A 20,641-nucleotide genomic window follows, 5' to 3' on the forward strand; every position below is an offset into this window, starting at 1 on the left:
TTCTGCAGCAGAATCATTTCTTTAGTCTTTCGCCAGAATATTTATTTACAAGAGAAAGTTATCTTTGGGTCATTCACTGTATTCCTTGCCCAGTCCTTTCCATTCTGCTTCGATTGATTCTCTGTAAAATAGACAGCCATGTCTCTTTTAAAAATTGATCTTTGTATGGAAATATGTTAATATAAATGTTTCAGACATTACATGAAAAAAAAAAAAATTGATCTTAAAGTCTTAACACACATTACTTAAAGGATGGCCAAAAAATCCACCCTTATGTGCAAAGAAAAGTCATACAAAAATGAGAGAATTGCATCCAATTAGCATCCAACATTATAAGATGCTACGTTGTAAAATACATTTGTATCCATGTAAATTGTATTATATTAATAACATAGCAACTTTTATTATGAGTTCATTGTTTTGGGGAAAGTTTAGACCCTACGTGACAGTACAGAAGAGGAGTTAGTCAGTTATCCTTATGCACCATCTGTACCCAAAGGACAAAGCAACCTAAATGTCGATGTATGTTTTTTTTTTTGTTTTTGTTTTTTTTTTTACCGTTCTAACATATGTTAGTATTAATAATACACTGTTCGATAATTTGGTCTTAATTTGACAGCAGCTGTGTGTCATTCTAAGGAAATCAAAACTTTAGTACTACCCGACTTGGGTAGTACCAGTCAATTTAGGAAAGGACACTAAGTCATTTAGTTACCAGGAGCATGGCTTCTGGAATCAAATTACCTTGGCTTGATTCCTGGCTCCCTAGCCTACTGCCTGTGGACTGAGAAGAAACTATTTAACCTTTCAGTGTCTCAGTTTCCACATCTGCAAAATATACATAATAGTATCTGGCCCTTAATATTGTTTTGACAATTACGTGAAATAATCCATACATAATCAATAAACATCCACATATAGGGCTTAACTCCAGCGCAGAATTATTAAATGTTCGATAACCATGCACTAGTAATAGGAGTAATAGTGGCAATGGCTTCTTTACCAAAATTCAATGATCGTTCCCGTTGGAAAGCGGCTTCTTTAGTCATTAGGAATATGCTTTAGTCATTATTAATTCAGTTTATACAGAGCATATTCAGGAGCATAGGTGTTGCTACAACCAGGTCATTGAATATTTTTTCTTTCAGTAATAACATAAACGGAAGTTTGGAGGTATGGCCTGGAAAAAATTTTTTTAACTCAGTAGAAGATTTTCAACATTCTGGTGATGAAATCTAAAAATAATAGGCCAAATATATGTCAGGCACTAATCTTAGTAATTGACATGTGTTCACTCATTTCAGCCTCACAAATACCCTCTTCTTATCCCAGCTTTATAAATGGGGAGACTGAGGCAAAGAGAAGTTAAATATGGGCTTGAGGACATAGGACGAGAAGGTGTGGGGACTTGGGAGTCATACCCAGGAAACTGGGCTCCAGGGCTGTGTGCCTGAAGGCAGGATAAGTGTGTCCGGGACCCACGGCTACTCCTCTGGGGTGGGCACCTCTCCTGGACTCCTCCCCAGCAAACTCTCCTGGGTCAGCTTCTCTGCTATCCTAGCCCCTTCCTGATGCCTGCATCTCATGGTGCAGTACGTTCCTCATTCATGATTAAGCCTCTCCGCCCAAGACCACGTCTAAAGCTCAGATGAGAGGAGAGTTTCTCCTGACAGGTGATAGGAGATCATGTGGTGAACTTGGCACAGGTAAATGAAAGTCAAAGTCATGTTCCTCCTGGGAAAGGTGTTCTCACATCATAGTGGTCTTCTCTAAGCAAAGCGAGGATTTTCAGGTAGGTAGAGTTGTTGACAAAGTGGATATATAGAGAAATCTCAGATCTCTCCGAAAGAGAAATTGTCAACTTCGTTTACAGAAGACTGGCCTGTGAATCTGAAAACTCTGGAATTCCCTGTTTTTATGTCTGAGATCCCCAAATGTGCCAGGTCCTCCTACTGTGGCAGCTTCCTCCCACGTTTGTATATTCTCAAAAAGATGTTACGCTCATCAAGAAATTTTCAAGAGAAACCGTCATCAGCTGTGTCAGATTTGAAATAGCAACACCTAGATACAGCCAAATCTATCCATTCATAGTCATGCATATGCATAGTTTGCTTTATCCTTGCCCCAGCTCTTTACATACTGAAGGAGTGAAATTGTTGGCACCACAAAGGTTGTGATGGTTTGACTTATTTTTTTTCAATAGGAAAAATCAAAACTTCAAAGCAGAAAACAAAGGCAGATGTTTAGGTTTGGCTGGTGTGGCTTGAAACCCTCTCCTCATTATTTATTAAAGGTCTTCAGTGTTAGGTTACTGACTGCATAAAGGAAATTTCCAGGGAATGGGTATTTCCTGTTAATTTTTCATGCTGGGTCCTGAGAAAAGAATCAGAGACCCGAAGACAGAATTGCACAGTGGAGCCTTCAGAGGAAGGGGTATATACGCACATTACAGTCAGAGCTTATGCAACTTCTGGCAGATTAGCTGAAACAGGCCATCTGAAGTTCACGAAGATGAATAATGATGGATTATTTGTATTAGTCATTGGTTTCGAACCTGTAACTACAGGCTGTCACATTGATAAATAACTAGGACATTTCATTGAAAAGAGAAATGTACCTCTTGTCTTCACAACCTTAGATTGATTTCAAAGTAAGAGCAATGTATTAATTAGGAGTATATATATTTTCAAAGCATTTTTCTTTTTCCTTTTGATTACACAAAATATTGTGGACCTCTTCTTATTTATTTTTCTACATTTCATTTTGGTACAGAGCGAATCAGCCAAATGTTGGAGAAGGAACTGAGCAGAAGAGATTAAAATACTGCCAAGAAAAATATTCTAACAAACTCTCAATCCAATGTCTTTTTGTAATATTCTTCTTGGACACTGACATTGGTGCCTACTCCCTTATTTCATTTCCCTCTGAACTCTATCCAGGTTGTAGAATTGAGTGAATTGATTCAGTGGTATTAGACCCTTTTTGCTTAGTCTTAGACTAGCACATGCCTAGATGTTTTATAAAAGGACAATATATTTGATTTTAAAGGTCGGGGTTTTTAATCTTCTTAAATAACTTTTTAATTTTTTTGGCTGCACCAAGCGGCTTGCAGGATCTTATTAGTTCCCCAACCAGGGATTGAACCTGGACCTTCGAGAGTGAAAGCGTGGAGTCCTAACCACTGGACCTCCAGGGAATTCCCTTAAATTACTTTTTCGCATCAGTTTGGATATTCTTTTTTTTTCATTGAAGTATAGTTGATATACAATGTTGTATTAGTTTCAGGTATACAGCAAAGTGATTCATATATATATTCTTTTTCAGATTCTTTTCTATTATAGGTTATTACAAGATAATTGAATATAGTTCTCTGTGCTGTACAGCAGGTTCCTTATTGTTTATCTATTTTCTATATAGTAGTGTGTAGTTGAATACTGTTTATTATCACTATTAGATCCCCAGAAAGGGGGCATGCATCTTTAGACTCCAGATCTCGAGGAATTTGAGGCAGTTAGAGAAAAGTAACCCTTAACCCTAAAGCAGGAAGAAACATGTCATGGAAATAGGACTGGAAAAAGACTCATTCATCTGCTTTACCCTCAAATCTAGCTCTGCCCCTCGGTAGCTGAGTTACATTGGGCAAGTCATTTAACGTTGCCCAGTTGCCTCATCTACAAAACAAAGATGTTGGGCTAAAAGACCTTTTTTTTCTACCTCTCAAGTTCTACACTAACATTTTCCCCCAGTGGTCATTGATCCACTGGGGAGTATGAGGAAGCACCCTAGAGGTACATTTTTTAAGGTAGAACTATTTATATATACAAACATGACAGTATCTCCAGACATTCATGAATAAAAAAAGCAGCTGTCAAATAGTACAGAGAGTCTGAGTGCATTTGTGTGAACCAAAATGAATAGTGTGGATAAATTCTGAAGGATGCTTTCCACCCTGATAACAGTGCTTAGCTCTGGGGAGAGCTCTAGAACTGGGGATGATGGTCAAAGGAGAGTTTGTTCTTATCCATATTGTTTGTGTTTTTTTTAATTGAAGTATAGTTGATTTACAACGTTGTGTTTGTTTCAGGTGTATAGCAAAGTGATTCAGTTATACACACACACACACACACACACACACACATATATATTCTTTTTCAGATTCTTTTCCATTATAGGTTATTACAAGATTTTCTCTTTTTTTTGGAGTAGACTTTTTTTTTTTTAATTAATTAATTTATTTTTGGCTGTGTTGGGTCTTAGTTTCTGTGCGAGGGCTTTCTCTAGTTGCGGCAAGCGGGGGCCGCTCTTCATCGCGGTGCGCGGGCCTCTCACTGTCGCGGCCTCTCCCGTTGCGGAGCACAGGCTCCAGACGCGCAGGCTCAGTAGTTGTGGCTCACGGGCCTAGTTGCTCCGCGGCATGTGGGATCTTCCCAGACCAGGGCTTGAACCCGTGTCTCCTGCATTGGCAGGCAGATTCTCAACCACTGCGCCACCAGGGAAGCCCTACAAGATATTTTTTTGGTATACATTTGTTTATTTTATTTTTGGCTGCGTTGGGTCTTTGTTGCTGCTCGCGGGCTTTCTCTGGTTGCAGTGAGCGGGGGCTACTCTTCGTTGCGGTGCGCGGGCTTCTCATTGCGGTGGCTTCTCTTGTTGCGGAGCACGGGCTTTAGGCACGCGGGCTTCAGTAGTTGTGGCACGTGGGCTCAGTAGTTGTGGCTCACGCGCTCTAGAGCACAGGCTCAGTAGTTGTGGCGTACGGGCTTAGTTGCTCCACGGCATGTGGGATCTTCCCGGACCAGGGCTCGAACCCACGTCCCCTGCATTGGCAGGTGGAGTCTTAACCACTGTGCCACCAGGGAAGCCCCATTACAAGATATTGAATATAGTTCCCTGTGCTATACAGTAGGTCCTTGTTGTTTATCTATTTTATATATAGTAGTGTGTGTCTGTTAATCCCAAACTCCTAACTTATCCCTCCCTTTCCCCTTTAGGTATCATAAGTTTGTTTTCTATGTCTGTCAGTCTATTTAAAGGTGCATTTTAAAAAAGAATTTAATTTAGTGATGAGAAATAGGAAATGAATGTAAAACAGTAAATATAGATGTCTCTCTATAAATAGTCAATAAGTAAAATCATTTAGCTTTTGATAGTAGTTGATTGAGGTGAAGAAATTCGAAGGGGAGAGAGAACAGGGAAGAAAAATTAGGTGTGTATACATCGAATCAAAAATCACCGTTCTGTAGGTCACAAATGGCCCATTATTGGCAATTTATATGGTTCAACATAATGCTAGCCATAATCTTTGAATATCACAGTTAAACAAATCGCAGGACCACCTGGGCAACAGCGGCTTTGGCGAATACCACTGTGAAAGCAGAAATATTAGCGGATCCTGGAAAATCCATCACGTTGGAATCTGTAGCCTTGCTTGGTAGGAGCAGGTATTTCATTATCGTAGTCTCTGAAGCAGAACGAAAGTTTGTCCTCTAACAATTAAAGTCGTTAAGATCCTACCGTAACATTGGAACTGCTTAAAACAGCTGCAAATATAGTTCTTCCTAAAATATCAAATGGTTGAGCCTCATAGATGTGTTGATTCTGGAAGCATTCATGTACTGCACTTTGACGCTTTTTAAATGCTCCATTTTTCGTGAGGGATCTAATTATTGGCCAATGTGGAACTTCTCTTTTACTGTTGGTTTTAGTTATCCCTGAAAATTCTGTGAAGGAATTCCTCAGAGCACCTGGTACCATCAAAGACAGAATCAAGAAGTTGCTTGCTCACAAAAATAACATGAAAAAGAAGGTAAAAATGAAAAACATCGCAGAACCTGGGGGGACTCCTGCCCCTAAGGTTGACTCGCAGCCCTTCAACTCTGAAGAGAGCGTTTCCAGAGATGGGAACCCTCCTGGAGAAAAAAAGAGGAATGAAGAGAGAAAGAAAGAGGGGCTGGAGGAAGAGAGAAGAGATGAGAAAGCCCTGGCAAACCATGTGGAGGAGCAGCAAAGCCTTCGGGGAGATGTGTTTTGTGAGTATCACTTTTGTTAATTTATACATCTTATGAAAAGTGAATTGTAGTTTCTCCTGGCAAATGAGAGAAAAAGGGAAGACAGTTTCACGCCTTAAGTAAGATGGGGTCAGCTTTAAGTCCTAAGAAGCAGGGCTCTGTATAAGGTCTGGAAACTTAGTCTTCCACAGATACGAAATCCAATTTGCTGCTGTGGGACGCACGGAGGGTCAGGCCCTTCCCCTTGCCTGGGGGGTTTCCTATTTGATGCAGACCCTCTTTCCGCTCCCAGCCAAGGAAGCCCATTTGTCCTGCCAGCACGGCCGTCTGGACGCCCAGCTTTGCATGCAGCGCACCCCCAGACCCCAGAGAGCGCCCCCTGGTGGATCTGCCTAGCTCTACCTTTTTCCTTCGTGGAGGCACTTTTTACAGGCGCACTCAATGAAAGGAGATTTTCAGAGTTGTGTGGTTATGATCTAAAAAGGCAAGATAGACAGCTGGAGGAAAATTCTATAGAGAGGTTAAGCTTAAGTTTCCTGCATGAGCTGGAGAACTGCCCCTTGTCACTGGTGGCCGAGCAGAGCCCATCACCAGCCTCGGCCCCTCCAGGGTGGTTTCCATGTTAACCCACCCTGGATCCCTCACACTGAGACTTTCTCCATTTCATTCTCAGCAGGCGTCTGTTGCTCCCTCTATATTTTGTCTTGTCTGTTCCTGCTCCATGGCTGTTGGATTGAACCAAATGAAAAGTAGCTTCAGCCCCACCTGTCCAAGAACTAGCATACCAATGACATCATCTCCATTAATAGAGTCAAAATCTCAAGAGAGTATGTTTCCAAAACCTGGTGAGAAGGGATGTGTTATTTAGGTTACTTGGGTGATGCTTAGGTCGCACCTGTGGAAAAAGATGTTCTACATGAGGAAACTGGAACCAATATGGATGCTTTGGAAATGTTAGGGAAACACAGTTGTAACGTATTCTGTCCGTAGAACACAATTGTCCCTTGGTATCCATGGGGGATTGGTTCCAGGAGTCCTCACAGATACCAGAATCCATGATGCTCAAGTCCCTTATACAAAATAGTGCAGCATTCACACATAACCAACACACATCCTCCCATATACTTTAAGTAATCTCTAGATTACTTAAAATACAAAATACAATGTAAATGCTGTGTAAATAGTTGCCTGGCGCGCAAGGCAAATTCAAGTTTTGCTCGTTGGAACTTTCTGGATTTTTAAAAAAATATCTTCGACCTGTGGTTGGTTGAATCTGTGGATGTGGAGCCCATGGATATGGAGGGCCAGCTGTATATGGTAAAACCCTCTTTGTTCATTCATTCATAACTTCTTAGCACGTGAGGCTTTAGGGTTTTATTGTTTTTTTTTTTTAACTGATCAAGTGTTCATTGTTAGCCCCTAAGGTGAACGAAGCGGGTGAAGTTGATCTGGTTCTGGTCCAAAGAAAAGCTACAGCGTCCCGACTGGAACACAGAGGTGAGTGGTGCCTTCTTCTGAGTATACACTGTCTCACGGTGTCCCGTGGTCCTTTCATTTCTTCATAGGATGAGATGGTTGTGTGTGAATCACTGCTTCATTCCTAAATACCCAAGGGAAAAATCGTTACATCATGATACCCAGTGCCAGTGTGAAAATAGGAGGTCCTTATGTGATTAATACCAATGATTATGATACTGTAAGGCTGTCTTCTCTCCACCTCTCCACCTGTCACCTAGAGTAAAGAAGTGAGGCGGATCATTATGTATGGAGATGGCAGAAAATGACTCATTTGCTTCAACTCCAACCCATGGGGACCCACGACCTGAAAATCATCGTGTACTAAAATCTGGCCCTAAGTGCCTGTGTCAGTCACCTATTGCCACAGTAGCGCTTTGTAACAGACAACCACAAACCCTCGGTGCCTATATCAATAAATATTTAGCTTTGCATGTGACTCTGTGGATTGGCTGGGCAGTTCTGCTGATCTGAGCTGGTCTAGGTGGGGCTCGCCCACGTGTCTGCATCAGCTGTGGGCCCGCTCGGTGACTTCGCTCATCTTAGCTGTGCTCTCTCACAGGCCTGGGGCCTCAGGTGGGACCCCTGGGCTGACTCTGCCCTGCTCCATGGGGTCTCTCATCCTCCCGGAGGCTAGCCAAGCTTGTTCTTGTGAGGCAGTGGCAGGGTTCCCAGAAGGAGAGCAGAGGCACACAGGCCTGGTCTAGGCCAGAACTGGCACAGCATGGCTTCTGTCATACTCTATCAGCCAAGGCAAGTCATAAGGCCAGCCCAGGCTTAAGAGTTGGGGAAGGCACGACAACGTCGTATTGCAGAGAGCGTGGACACAGGGAGGGGTAAAAATTGGGACCATTTTTGTGATCATTCTAGCAAAGCCTCATAATCTGGAATTTCTTAGGCATGATCCCTAATTTCCTCTGAGTTTATTTAGCACTTTCACTACCCACGACAAATTACCTGCGCATCTCTACACAGACATCAGGGAAAAGCCTAACCTATATACGTATCCGTTTTACTTCGTGTAAATATGAATGCCTTGATCTCTTTCCTTTTCAGACTTTCACTTACCACTATACATGTCCTAAGCTTACGCTAATTGGATTTCCTTCTGTGTTTACCCCGTGATTACATTCTCAAATTCTGTCCTTTTGGTTTATAGGACAATCTCCACCATGAAGAAAGTACCTCTCTACTTCACTCCTCCAAATTTAATCTGAGAAGCTTCTACGAAAAACTCTCCAAAGGGTAGTGACCCATGACCCAACTCCTGTAGGCATCTTGTTTTCTTTCATATTTCTCCTAAGTGTCCCACGTTTTTGTTTGTTTGTTTGTTTGTTTGTTTTTGCTGCATGCGGGATCTTAGTTCCCTGACCAGGGATCGAACCCACTCCCCCTGCAGTGGAAGCACGGAGTCTTAACCACTGGACCGCCAGAGATGTCCTAGTGTTCCGCTTTTTAAATTTCTCTGCATCAAACATCTTATTGCCCATTTTCCTGGTTAGGAAGAAAATGTTTTATCGCTCAGAGGATAAGCTACCTTCTCTAGGTGCTTGGAACTTCTGCCCCAGCTCTGCTTTACACTTCTAAGTGACATTAATAAATTATTTGAGTCCTCTTTGGATCCCCAAATCAACCAGGTTTCTACTTTACTTTTTCTTCCATAATCCTCAATGAAACACAGAAAGTTTACAATTTTGCTTATTAGCTTATGCCTCTGATTTTAAAGGTCTTTGAATAAGGTGTCCGGAGTGCTCAGTCTCAATTAGTAGACTCAGGTGGGCCCCCCAACTCTTCCACTTGCTGTTTGCCTGGGGCAGGTCACTTAGGCTTGTGAAGTCTCATGGCTTTCATGTGTAAAGTCAGAATAAGAGCAACACTCCTCTCTAAGGTGCTGTCTTAGGCTGTTTTTTCCTCAAAAACAGACCTTGAGACAAGAATTTGTGTGCAAGTGGTTTATGTGGGCGGTAATTCCAGGAAACAGCGGTTGGAGACCGGGGAAGAGAAGGAGGCAATAAAGGACATGTCATTGAGCAAGTTTCCACTGTAGGTGCCTGGAGCTGGATCCAACTGGGGAATCTGGGAGCCAGTGTATAGAACACGTGGCTCAGAATTATCCTACTGGAGGGGCAAGGGAGCTGGGGTATTTATACACCAACTCCCATCTGACATTGATTGAAGGCCACTCCCAGGAGGGTGTTAATTCCCTGGTGCTCCTGGCCTGCCATAAAATCAGGGAAGGACACCACTGTGGCAACTGGATCTCCATCCCAGTTGGACCCTCTACAAGACTGGAGAGAACCTGGATTCCAATCTGACTTCAGGTCCAGGTCCAATTCCAGCACTTAGTGGTCCTACCCAAAGGCAGGGAAGCAGAGGTAGCTAATCACCAAGTCGTGTCCATCACTGGTTGAGAGCTCTCCCAGGGAAAGAGCTCCCTGGTATTCTGGTCTGCCTGGCTTGGGCGAAGCATGCTCCAGCCAGAGAATACCCTCACTCAGAGAATTGTGGTGTTTGCAGTAGAAAGCCTTGTGCCTGCAAGGGAACATAACGTGCCGACACGTACTGGTGCGGCACCAACAGCATGTGTTTTGGAGGGTGGTATGGATTAAATCAGAGAATGTATTTGAAAGTACTTTGTAAACCCTAAAGCGCTATACAAATGAAATATGGTGCTGGTGAGACCAAAGCCTTGAGTTTTATCTCTTGGCGGAATGGTTGGCTACATACCATTCCATTGCCCCAGTTTACATTCCCCATGTCCCACATGATGCGGAAGAAGGGAGAGTTTGGGACAAACGTGCCACTACAGTTATAAACCAACTGAAAAATTTATGTTGCATTATTTGTGGGCTGCTAACATCAACTTATCGAACGAGTAATAGCACTCACTAAAGAGTATTGAAAACTGGAAGCAAGTGTTACCTGGCATCTTTTTATTTATTTATTTTTCCTTTTTTTTATTGGAGTATAGTTGCTTTACAATGTTGTGTTAGTTTCTGCAGTACAGCAAAGTGAATCAGCTGTACATATACATATATCCCCCCTTTTGAATTTCCTTCCCATTTAGGTCACCACAGAGCACTGAGTAGAGTTCCCTGTGCTATACAGTAGGTTCTCATTAGTTATCTGTTTTATACATAGTATCAATAGTGTATATATGTCAATCCCAATCTCCCAATTCATCCCATCCCCCTGCCATCTTTTAATTTTAAAACTGGGACTAGAAATAAAATATCTTTGCTGGAATAGGGAAGAATAGGGGTTAGGAAGAAAGGAAAGTGAGAGAAGAAGCCATGTGTTTGTACTGGCTTAAGATATGTGCAGACGGACAGTCTGGATTTCAGTCTGATTTAGGATTCAGGTCCAGTTCCAGCCCTCAGTGTCTGGGGGACTTGGACAAATCACTTATGACCCTCAGTTTTACTTTCCTGAAAATGGGCCTGATTGTAGAATTTTTGTGACAACCAAATCAGATGATGTAAGGTACATGAAAATGTTTTGCAATTCGTAATGAGTCAACAACCAGTTGCTGCCACTTCTCTCTTTAGCTTTTCCCCTTTCCTTGCCAGTCCTTTATTCTTCAGCATAAACTGCCAAAACCCCCAAATCCAAGCCAGAGGCTGGCATTTGTTATGAATCAGAAGCATCTCAGTCTTTCCCCTCTTTCCCAGTGGTGTTTTCTGACACCGACATCAGGGGTCAAGACTTTTTTTGTAAGGGCCAGATGGTAAATATTTTAGGCTTTGTGAACCATACCGTCTCTGTTGCATCTGTCAGCTCTGTCATTGTAGCTCAAAAGCAGCCATAGACAATATGTAAATGAATGGGCGTGGTGTGTTTCAATAAAACTTTATTTGCAAGAACAAGCAGTGGGCCAGGATGTTAGATTGCTGACCCCAATCTACATAAAAGTAACCAGAGGCACTGGTTCAAAGCTTGTACTAACTGGCCTTGTAGTCCATGCACTTGTTAGGATTTGTTAAATTAACATTCGTTAAGTAGAGCCCCTGGGTGCCACATGGTTCAACAAAAGCCCACACAAGAAATTGAGATAGAGAAGCTTATTACTCTGGGTCCTGGGGGACTACATGGCAAGGCCTCCAGGGGCCACAGAGGGAAGTCGAGGCAGGATGTGGGGCACACGCCTCTATTAGGGTCCATGTGTGGAGCGCTTTGGGGTTGCTGGGCGAAGCCTGGATTGCTGGATTCCAACAAAAACAATAGGGGTTTTGGTAAGCTACGAGGGGGTCTTACCTAAGGAGAGCACAAGGGCAAGGCCCTGGGAAGCAAGGGAGACTGTCGATCACAGGGGCTGTTGGGGAAGTCATATCAGGAACTCACTTTTACTCGTGACTCTGCAGGCTCTTATCTAGGGCGTGCACTTGCACAAGGGCTAGTGCCCGTTAGAGGCCCCCGCAGGCCGTGGTGCCAAACAAAACGGATGCCAGGGCAGCGATACTGTGGAGTAGCTTGGCTAAGCTCTCTCTTTTTTTTAAATTGAAGTATAGTTGATTTACAGTGTTGTGATAGCTTCTGGTATACAGCAAAGTGACTGTTTTATATATATATATATATTTATATATATATATATATATATATATATATTTATATATATATATATATATATATATATATATTCTTTTTCATATTCTTTTCCATTATGGTTTATTACAGATACTGAATATAGTTCCCTGCGCTATACAGTAGGACCTTATTGTTTATCCATCCTATATATAATAGTTTGCATCTGCTAGTCCCAAATTCCCTAAACTCTTGTTTATTTATTTTATTTTTGGCTGCGTTGGGTCTTCATTGCTGCACGCGGGCTTTCTCTAGTCGCGGCGAGCGGGGGCTACTCTTCATTGCGGTGCGCGGGCTTCTCATTGAGGTGGTTTCTCTTGTTGTGGAGTATGGGCTCTAGGCACGCGGGCTTCAGTAGTTGTGGCATGTGGGTCAGTAGTTGTGGCTTGTGGGCTCTAGAGCGCAGGCTCAGTAGTTGTGGTACGTGGGCTCAGTAGTTGTGGCTAGTGGGCTCAGTAGTTGTGGCTTGCAGGCTCTAGAGCACAGGCTCTGTAGCTGTGGCACACGGGCTTAGTTGCCCCACGGCATGTGGGATCTTCCCAGACCAGGGATCGAACCCATGTCCCCCGCATTGACAGGCGGATTCTTAACCACTGCGCCACCAGGGAAGTCCTCCAAATTCCCTAAACTCTTGACAGCAACTGAAAACATGGCATCGCCTTCCAAAGCTCCCAGTGTTAAACATTTTCCTAATGCTTTTTTGGTTTTTTTTGGCCGCGCCACGTGGCTTGCAGGATCTTAGTTTTCGACAAGGGTTCGAACACTGAACCCGGGCCCCCTGCAGTGGAAGTGTGGAGTCCTCACCACTGGACCGCCAGGGAATTCCCTTTCGTAATGCTCTTAATGTTGATGAAATGCACCCTTTTTCTTAGCAGATTTAAATATCTCAGTTGACTGCAGCTTTGACCACGGGGTCTGTGACTGGAAACAGGATATAGAAGATGATTTCGACTGGAATCCTGCTGACCGAGATAATGGTATTCAGATTTCACTATTTCATGTTCTGCGATACGGCCCAGGGAAAGAGAGCTCCAGTGACGGGAGGGTCATTTTTCCTATCACTTGTGTGGTCAGGGTTGTTTGAAAGTTTGGAAACTTTTAGACCTTCCCATGTCTCCCCTGATGAATGATTGACTTGGGTCAGCATATATTCTCCTCCTTAATCCCTCTCCCACTCACCTACCCACCCCCGCAAAGGATTCTCCAGCAAACCTCTTCCATGTTCACTCTCCTACTGCTAAGAGACAGATGTGGGAGTTGGTATAAGGGTTAAGAGTATTTGGGGAAAGGGGGAAGGAAATTGTTTCTTTTCCCCAGTTTACCAGCTGTGGTGCTCTGTGGTTTTGCTTTGGGTTTGGGAGGCAGGGGATATGAATCTGGAAAGGAAACATGATCTCTGCCTAAACCTGGAGTTTTCATAGAGTTACCCCTCAGAGCATTGAAACCGTAATGAGCATCACATCAGCAATCTGAACTTTTGGACTGGAATTTCCCTTCTATTGCTTGAGGATTTCTTTCTTTCCACTTAACCTTGGATTTTTCTCTGCCTAAGCTCTGAGCTGCCTGCTTTCCACTGCCTACTTAAATACTGTCGATGAGCTCTAACTTCCTTTTGGGCAGAGCATTTGGCTGGCTGATCCCAGTTGGAGCATAAATCGAATCTTGGTCATTTAAGGCTGAGTCTATAATTAGAGGTAACTGTTATACCTTTAGGAAATCCAGATCCTTACCAAATTGTTTATTTGGGGATGTATAGGCTCAGCTCTCAGGTAAAAGATCCTTCTTGTAGATCCTTCCTCTAGACTAGTTCCTCCCCGAGGTCTTTCCTTGCAAGCCCTTACATGCAAGCAGGAAACCTGGATATCTCCTAACAAAAATTCCTTTTAGAACTTGGGATTAGGGTAGAGGGTCCAAGTCCCCTATTTACAAACACCTCATTCAGAAATGACCCTGGGGTTCTCAGCTGTTGCATCACTCAGATTGTCCTCCCTCCCTTCCTGAGCCTCCATCAGATCTCTAGGTGGGCTGGTTCTTCCCTACAGAGTTAAATATAAAAAAGAAACATGGGATGAATCAGCATTTTTAGAAGGATAAAATCTCAAGGACAGATCAAAGTGGGCTTGAGCTGGGAGTGAAAGGGAAACCTACCACAATGGGTCACAGAAGAGAGTATAGCTAGAAGAGCTGCCAGATAAAATATAGGATGCCTAATTTCAGATAAGCAGCACATACTTTTTAGTATATCTCAGACATGTTGTTTGTGTGAAATGCAAACTCCACTGGGCAGCCTGTATTTTTATTTTCTGAATCTGGCAAACTCACTAACTGGGGAAGAAGACCAGACAGTCTCTGGGTCCAGTGAAAACCAAAACATTGTCAACCTGGGTCCTGGGAGTGTCTGTGGGCTAGCAGAAGACTCCACCCACCCACCGTGTCTTTTTCCTGGCTTCTAGAGGAATTCTTTCTTCCTATCAACTTCTTCAAACCCCGCTCTATGAGAGTTTTTGCCCAAGTCCATCAAAGCCACAACCAGAAGACTGGAGATGAGCAAACATCCACCACACTGGTTAAAAAATTCTTGGGAAAAGGATCTTAGAAACAGAAGGTGACCTGTGTTCCTGCCATCTTCAATCAGAACTTGGAGTGATACGTTACACATGGTGGCTAAGCTCCATGATACCATTGGTACAAAGTCATGTATGTTGTGGATTAAATACCGCACTGTGGACCCACCTAACGAGCTGGCCATCATACATACCAACTCAGCGGGGAAATGCCTTCCAAGGTTCAAACAACCAATGTGGAAAGTTCTGGAACACAAGTTCTCCATTAGCAGAAAGTCACCTACAGTGCTAAAAGACCATTTAGTTAGGTTCCTGCCCCGTATCTGCTATTACCAAGCTTTGTGAATGTGAACAAATTCTTCAGTTTCTCCGACTTTTAGTTACCTTCTTTGGAGAGCAAAGAACTTCAGCCCCATGATCCCTAAAATCCATTTTAGCATGAAAATTTTGTTCCTAAATGTTCGAAATGAAAAGGACTTCAGCTTTCCCTATAGGAGACTAGCGTTCATTTTTTACAGCTATTTTATACACTATAGCCAAACCCTTTACATTGGCCTCATTAACTGTGGGTTTTTCTTCTCTTTCAAGCTGTTGGCTACTATATGGCAGTTCCGGTCCTGGCAGGTCAGAAGAAGGACATCGGCCGTTTGAAACTTGTCCTCCCCGACCTGCAACCCCAAAGCAACTTTTGTTTGCTCTTTCATTACCGGCTGGCTGGAAACAAAGTAGGGAAACTTCGAGTGTTTGTGAAAAACAGTAATAATGCCCTGGCATGGGAGAAGACCAGGAGCACGGATGAACGGTGGAAGATGGGGAAGATTCAGCTGTATCAAGGGACTGATACTCCCAAAAGCGTAAGTGGAAAACATATTAAACGAGATATTTACATTCTTTTTCAGTGATTTAACAAACAAAACAAAACACTTAACTGAAGTACCTAGGCACTGGGGCTACAAAGATGAATTAGACTCTTTCCTCCACTTAAAGAGCTTACGTTCTGGAGCGAAATAGATGAGGTAATTAATAGCACAACTAATGATAATACTTGTCAAGTGCGTGCGTATCAGCATTTTATGGGAATGAGCTGTCTGTGTGTGTCAGGCTCCTCTCGCCAACTTCCTTCCGAACCAGGCTCTAAACTCCTTAATATGTGAACGCTCATTCATTTTATGCCCAGCACTTATCACAGTGAATGGAGACTGGAAGGTCACTTTTTAAAAAATTTATTTTGTTCAAGTATAGCTGATTTACAATGTTGTGTTAGTTTCTGCTGTACAGCAAATTGATTCAGTTATACATATATATTTTTTTTCATATTCTTTTCCATTATGGTAAATCACAGGATATTGAATATAGTTCCCTGTGCTCTACAGTAGGACCTTGTTATTTATCCATCCTCTCTATAATAGCTTGCATCTGCTAATCCCAAACTCCCATTTCTTCCCTCCCCACCACCCTCCCCCTTGGCAACCACAAGTCTGTTCTCTATGTCTGTGAGTCTGTTTTGTAGATAAGTTCATTTGTATCATATTTTAGATTCCACATATAGGTGATATCATATGGTATTTGTCTTTCTCTGTCTGACTTACTTTACTTAGTGTGGTCATCTCTAGGTCCATCCAAGTTGCTGCAGATGGCATTATTTCATTTTTTTATGGCTGAGTAGTATTCCATTGTATATATCTACCACATCTAGAAGGTCATTTTTTAAATGTTTTTTGGACTGCACTGAGAGAGTGGCCATTGTCTGGGGTACCTAAGACCACCCTCAAGTTCCATGATTCCCTAGAAGGACTCAAAGTACTCAGGAAACCTGTTATATTCACGATTATAGTTTGTTACAGTGAAAAGATATAGATTAAAATCAGCAGAGGGAAAAGGCATGTAGGGCAGAGGAGAGATTGGGCACAAGCGTGTAATTTTCTTCTCCTGGTGAGTCATAGGGACAGCTCTTAATTCTCTTAGTAATGATGCGTGACAACATGCACAAAGTACTGCCCACGAGGGAAGCTCACACAAGCCTTGGTGTTCAGGGGTTTTGTTCTGGGTTGGTCTGCTCGCATGACTGCCCACATGGCTGACCCTAGTTACTCAGTCTTTAGTTTCTCCGGAGGACAGGCTGATACTGTGTGGCCCAAGGTCCCCACCGTAAATCACATTGTTAGCATAAATTATCTGGCGTGGCCACAGACACTCTTAAGAGGTAAGATATTCCAGGGACTTAGAGGTTATTTTCCAGGAACCAGTCAAGGTCCAAACCTGTCTTTGGAATGTGCAGGGTTTGGACAACCCAGACCTGCTGAGTTCATCCTTTACTGCCCAGAGGATTTAATAAAGGAAAAGGGAGCAGAGTTTTAAGAGGAAGTTGACCAATGGGATGTACTGCTCAGAAGGAACAAATAGGATAAAAATGACAGTCTGTCAAGTTTGACCATCAGGAGGTGGCTACCGACCTTTGCAGGAGTCGTGTCTTTGGAGGGGAAGAGGGAAAGCCACACTGCAGAGCCACCAGGAGGGAAGGGAGCAGAGCCCTGGGGACAGCCCCTCTAGGCCGTTATGAGAAGTTTGCTCGAGGTGGGAAGGGAAAAGATAGGGTGAAATCTGGAAGGAGATACACGAAGAGCAGAGTACCAACCAGTGGTGACAAGAAGAATGTTCAGGACTCCATTTCTACTTTGCTTGTGAAAGAGAACGTGTTAGTCAACGGAAGTAAAATCCTGTACTAGGCGTCAAACCAAACGGCCAGGCCCTTAGTGTCAGATGTCAGATTCAGCATCTCTTCATTCACTCATCACACTTGGATCACAGCAGAACATCTTATATAAAATACATCCTGGGGGCTTCCCTGGTGGCGCAGTGGTTAAGGATCTGCCTGCCAATGCAGGGGACACGGGTTCGAGCCCTGGTCTGGGAAGCTCCCACATGCCGCGGAGCAGCTAAGCCCGTGCGCCACAGCTACTGAGCCTGCGCTCTGGAGCCCGCGAGCCACAACTACTGAAGCCCGCACGCCTAGAGCCCGTGCTCCGCAACAAGAGAAGCCACCGCAACGAGAAGCCCGTGCACCGCAACAAAGAGTAGCCCCGCTCGCCGCAACTAGAGAATGCCCGCGCGCAGCAACGAAGACGCAACGCAGCCAAAAATAATAAATAAATTAATTAATTAAATAAATTTTAAAAAAAGAATAGATACCTAAAAAATTTTTTTTTTAATAAATAACTAAATAAAATAAAATAAAATACATCCTGGGCTTCCCTGATGCAGTGCAGTGGTTGGGAGTCCGCCTGCTTCCCTGATGCAGTGCAGTGGTTGAGAACCTGCCTGCCAATGCAGGGGACGTGAGTTTGAGTCCTGATCCGGGAAGTTCCCACATGCTGCGGAGCAACTAAGCCCGTGCGCCACAACTACCGAGCCTGCGCTCTAGAGCCCGCGAGGCACGACTACTGAAGCCCGCGTGCCTAGAGCCCGTGCTCCACAACAGGAGAAGCCACCGCAATGAGAAGCCCGCACACCGCAACCAAAAGTAGCCCCTGCTCCCCGCAACTAGAGAAAAGCCCGCATGCAGCAACGAAGACCCAATGCAGCAATAAATAAATAAATAAGTAAATAAATAAATAATGAAAAATAAATAAATTAAATAAAATACATCCTGAGACATGACTATGGATAAAAGTATATGTTGGGCCAAGTTAATGAACTTCTTAACCGTTCTTTCCCAATTCCAGGGCTGGTTTAGCACCGACGAATGCCTTAATTCTAGTTTATTCTCACTGCAAAAAATTTGAGTCAGTACACATCCAATCCACATATTTACGTTGTTGTGTTTGTAGCGTAGTTTGGGGATCGTAACGTTGAGTCGTGCTGTAGAGGGTTGAGATCCCTGTTGGAGAATTGAAGCGTGCCTCTGCCCAGCGTTTGTAATTACCTCCATGTTTACTGAATTTATATACTGAGAAATATTTTACATAACTCAGTGGCTTGCTGGGGGTGTATGCTATCAAAACAGTGATTTTATTTAAATGCACATTTTTGAAAACATGCCCCCAAAGAGCCTGGCCTGTTAGAAGGGTACGCAGGCCCAGCAGGGGCCTGAGGCAGGCACCTGTGCCCTGAACTTTTTCAGTACTAGGGCAAACCTTGATGGGGCGCAGTAGAGGGTGGGGAAGCCAAGCAGTCCAGACTAAAGCGTGCATTTCAGTTTATCAGTGTCATATTGGCTGTGGATATTTGTAGCAGATGTGAGTCTTACTCCATAAATTCAGGCATACAAGGTAAGTCACGTTGCTTTCTCTAAATCAAATTACATCTGAACCCAAAGCCCCATCCCACTAGGCTGTGTGGCGGGGGGATGGCGCTGCGTGGGATTCAGTCTCCGTTATTTGCTCACATAGGGTTGAGTGAGGGCCACTCTGCCCAGGGTGGCCTGAGCATCTGAAAGGCTAAAAGTGGCACAGACATTAAGAGATGGGCAGCACATCTTCCCTTCATCGTGAGGGCCCTGGAGACCCACATTTTGTGCACCCACGTGGTTCTGCAAGTGACTCATCTCTTCAATTTCCATGCCAGATTGGACCCAGAAAACTTTACTGGAGTCTTGCTCCTGGGAATCCATCCTCCATAGGAAGTTCGGGCAACCGTTTCCCACCCAGGGCTCGGCCACGAAGACACAGTGGTGTGGCTCCTAGTCCTGGAGAATCTCACTTTCCCCCTCATTCCTTCTGCTTCTACCCCTCACAGGCACCTCACTCCACCTTCTACTGGCTTAGCCTTCTCAAGGAGGTTAAGCCTGCGGGGGGCAAATATCAGCAAGGGGATGTCTTGTAGAAAAGTCTGCTTTTGATTTTTATATCCCAAATCTCCTTGACGAAAGAGAACGTAAGAAGCCTGCCTGAATTTTTTTTGTTGTTCCAGACTTGGCAAAAATGCAGTGGAAAAACAAACACAAATTAGGATGTCAGTTCCGTTATCCTGATATTTATTTTTTAGTTATCTGGGAGTATCAGTCAGGGATTTTAGTGATGGGAAAGCCACCACATCCCAAGATCTAGACATGCCTCCCCTCATTATCCCACCCATTGCAGCTGCTGTGAGGGGTCTGCTTTTCGGCTCACTACTTTTAAAACTTATCTCAAAGGAACATCTTTCTGAAAGCCGTTCCTGCCTGAGAAGAGACTAGGGGAGGAAGAGATTTCTGTACCCAGTTGTGCTATCACTTGCTGCTCAGTGATAGCTTGTCTCCAGCCATTCTCAAGAAAATGAATCCAGGGAGCGTAAGAAAACAGAGAGCAGCCCGGGCAGTGGGCATTCAGTCGGTCTTTGCCCCCATTTGTCCTTCTGAGGCTTCCACTTTTCTCTTTGGAGAGCCAGGGAAAGCCGGACGCACTGGTCATCACGCAAGCCTAAAGTTGCCTCATCTCCGCTGCCCTGAACACTGCTCTGTGATTATGTTATGTTCACGGGGAGTATTCGATTCCTTCTAGCCTGGTTTTCGAGAAGAAAATCATATTATTCTTTTACTTTTGCTTTTTTTTTTTTTTTTTTTTTCTTTAAATGGGAATTCCAGAATTTCTTCTTAAACCTTACTCTTCTCAGCTTTCCAGGGCTTTCCAGCTTCTTTTAGGTGTTGCAGTGACCCTGTTTTCTCTGAATGTAATTCACTCAGTGTAGATACCTGGCATCTGGAAAATATATTATTATATATTCAGTGTCAAAGCCTGTTTCTATGCAATAGGGACATATGAATTTAGTCCAGTTTAATAGCTATTAAATAGTGGGACTTTATCATTGCTTTAAATATCTTGAAGTAATTTTGTATTCCCTCTCCATTATTAGATCATTTTTGAAGCAGAACGTGGCAAGGGCAAAACCGGAGAAATTGCGGTGGATGGCGTCTTGCTGGTTTCAGGCTTATGTCCAGATGGCCTTTTATCTGTGGATGGTTGAGTGTTACTGTTGTCTTTTGTATCTTTATATTTG

The 20,641-nt window shown here is 43.5% G+C and overlaps 1 protein-coding gene across 1 annotated transcript in view; it reads left to right on the plus strand.

The window, feature by feature from the left end:
- The window catches only part of EGFL6 (EGF like domain multiple 6), a 35,831-nt gene extending 15,190 nt beyond the window's left edge, over positions 1-20,641 (plus strand). Inside the window, 5 exon segments of the mRNA XM_068533699.1 lie at positions 5,706-6,029; positions 7,425-7,505; positions 12,980-13,081; positions 15,257-15,522; positions 20,498-20,641. Of these exon segments, the coding sequence (XP_068389800.1) occupies positions 5,706-6,029; positions 7,425-7,505; positions 12,980-13,081; positions 15,257-15,522; positions 20,498-20,608 (884 nt within the window). The 3' untranslated portion in view covers positions 20,609-20,641.

This window comes from Eschrichtius robustus, chromosome X (genome assembly GCF_028021215.1).
Source record: "Eschrichtius robustus isolate mEscRob2 chromosome X, mEscRob2.pri, whole genome shotgun sequence".
Lineage (NCBI taxonomy): Eukaryota > Metazoa > Chordata > Mammalia > Artiodactyla > Eschrichtiidae > Eschrichtius > Eschrichtius robustus.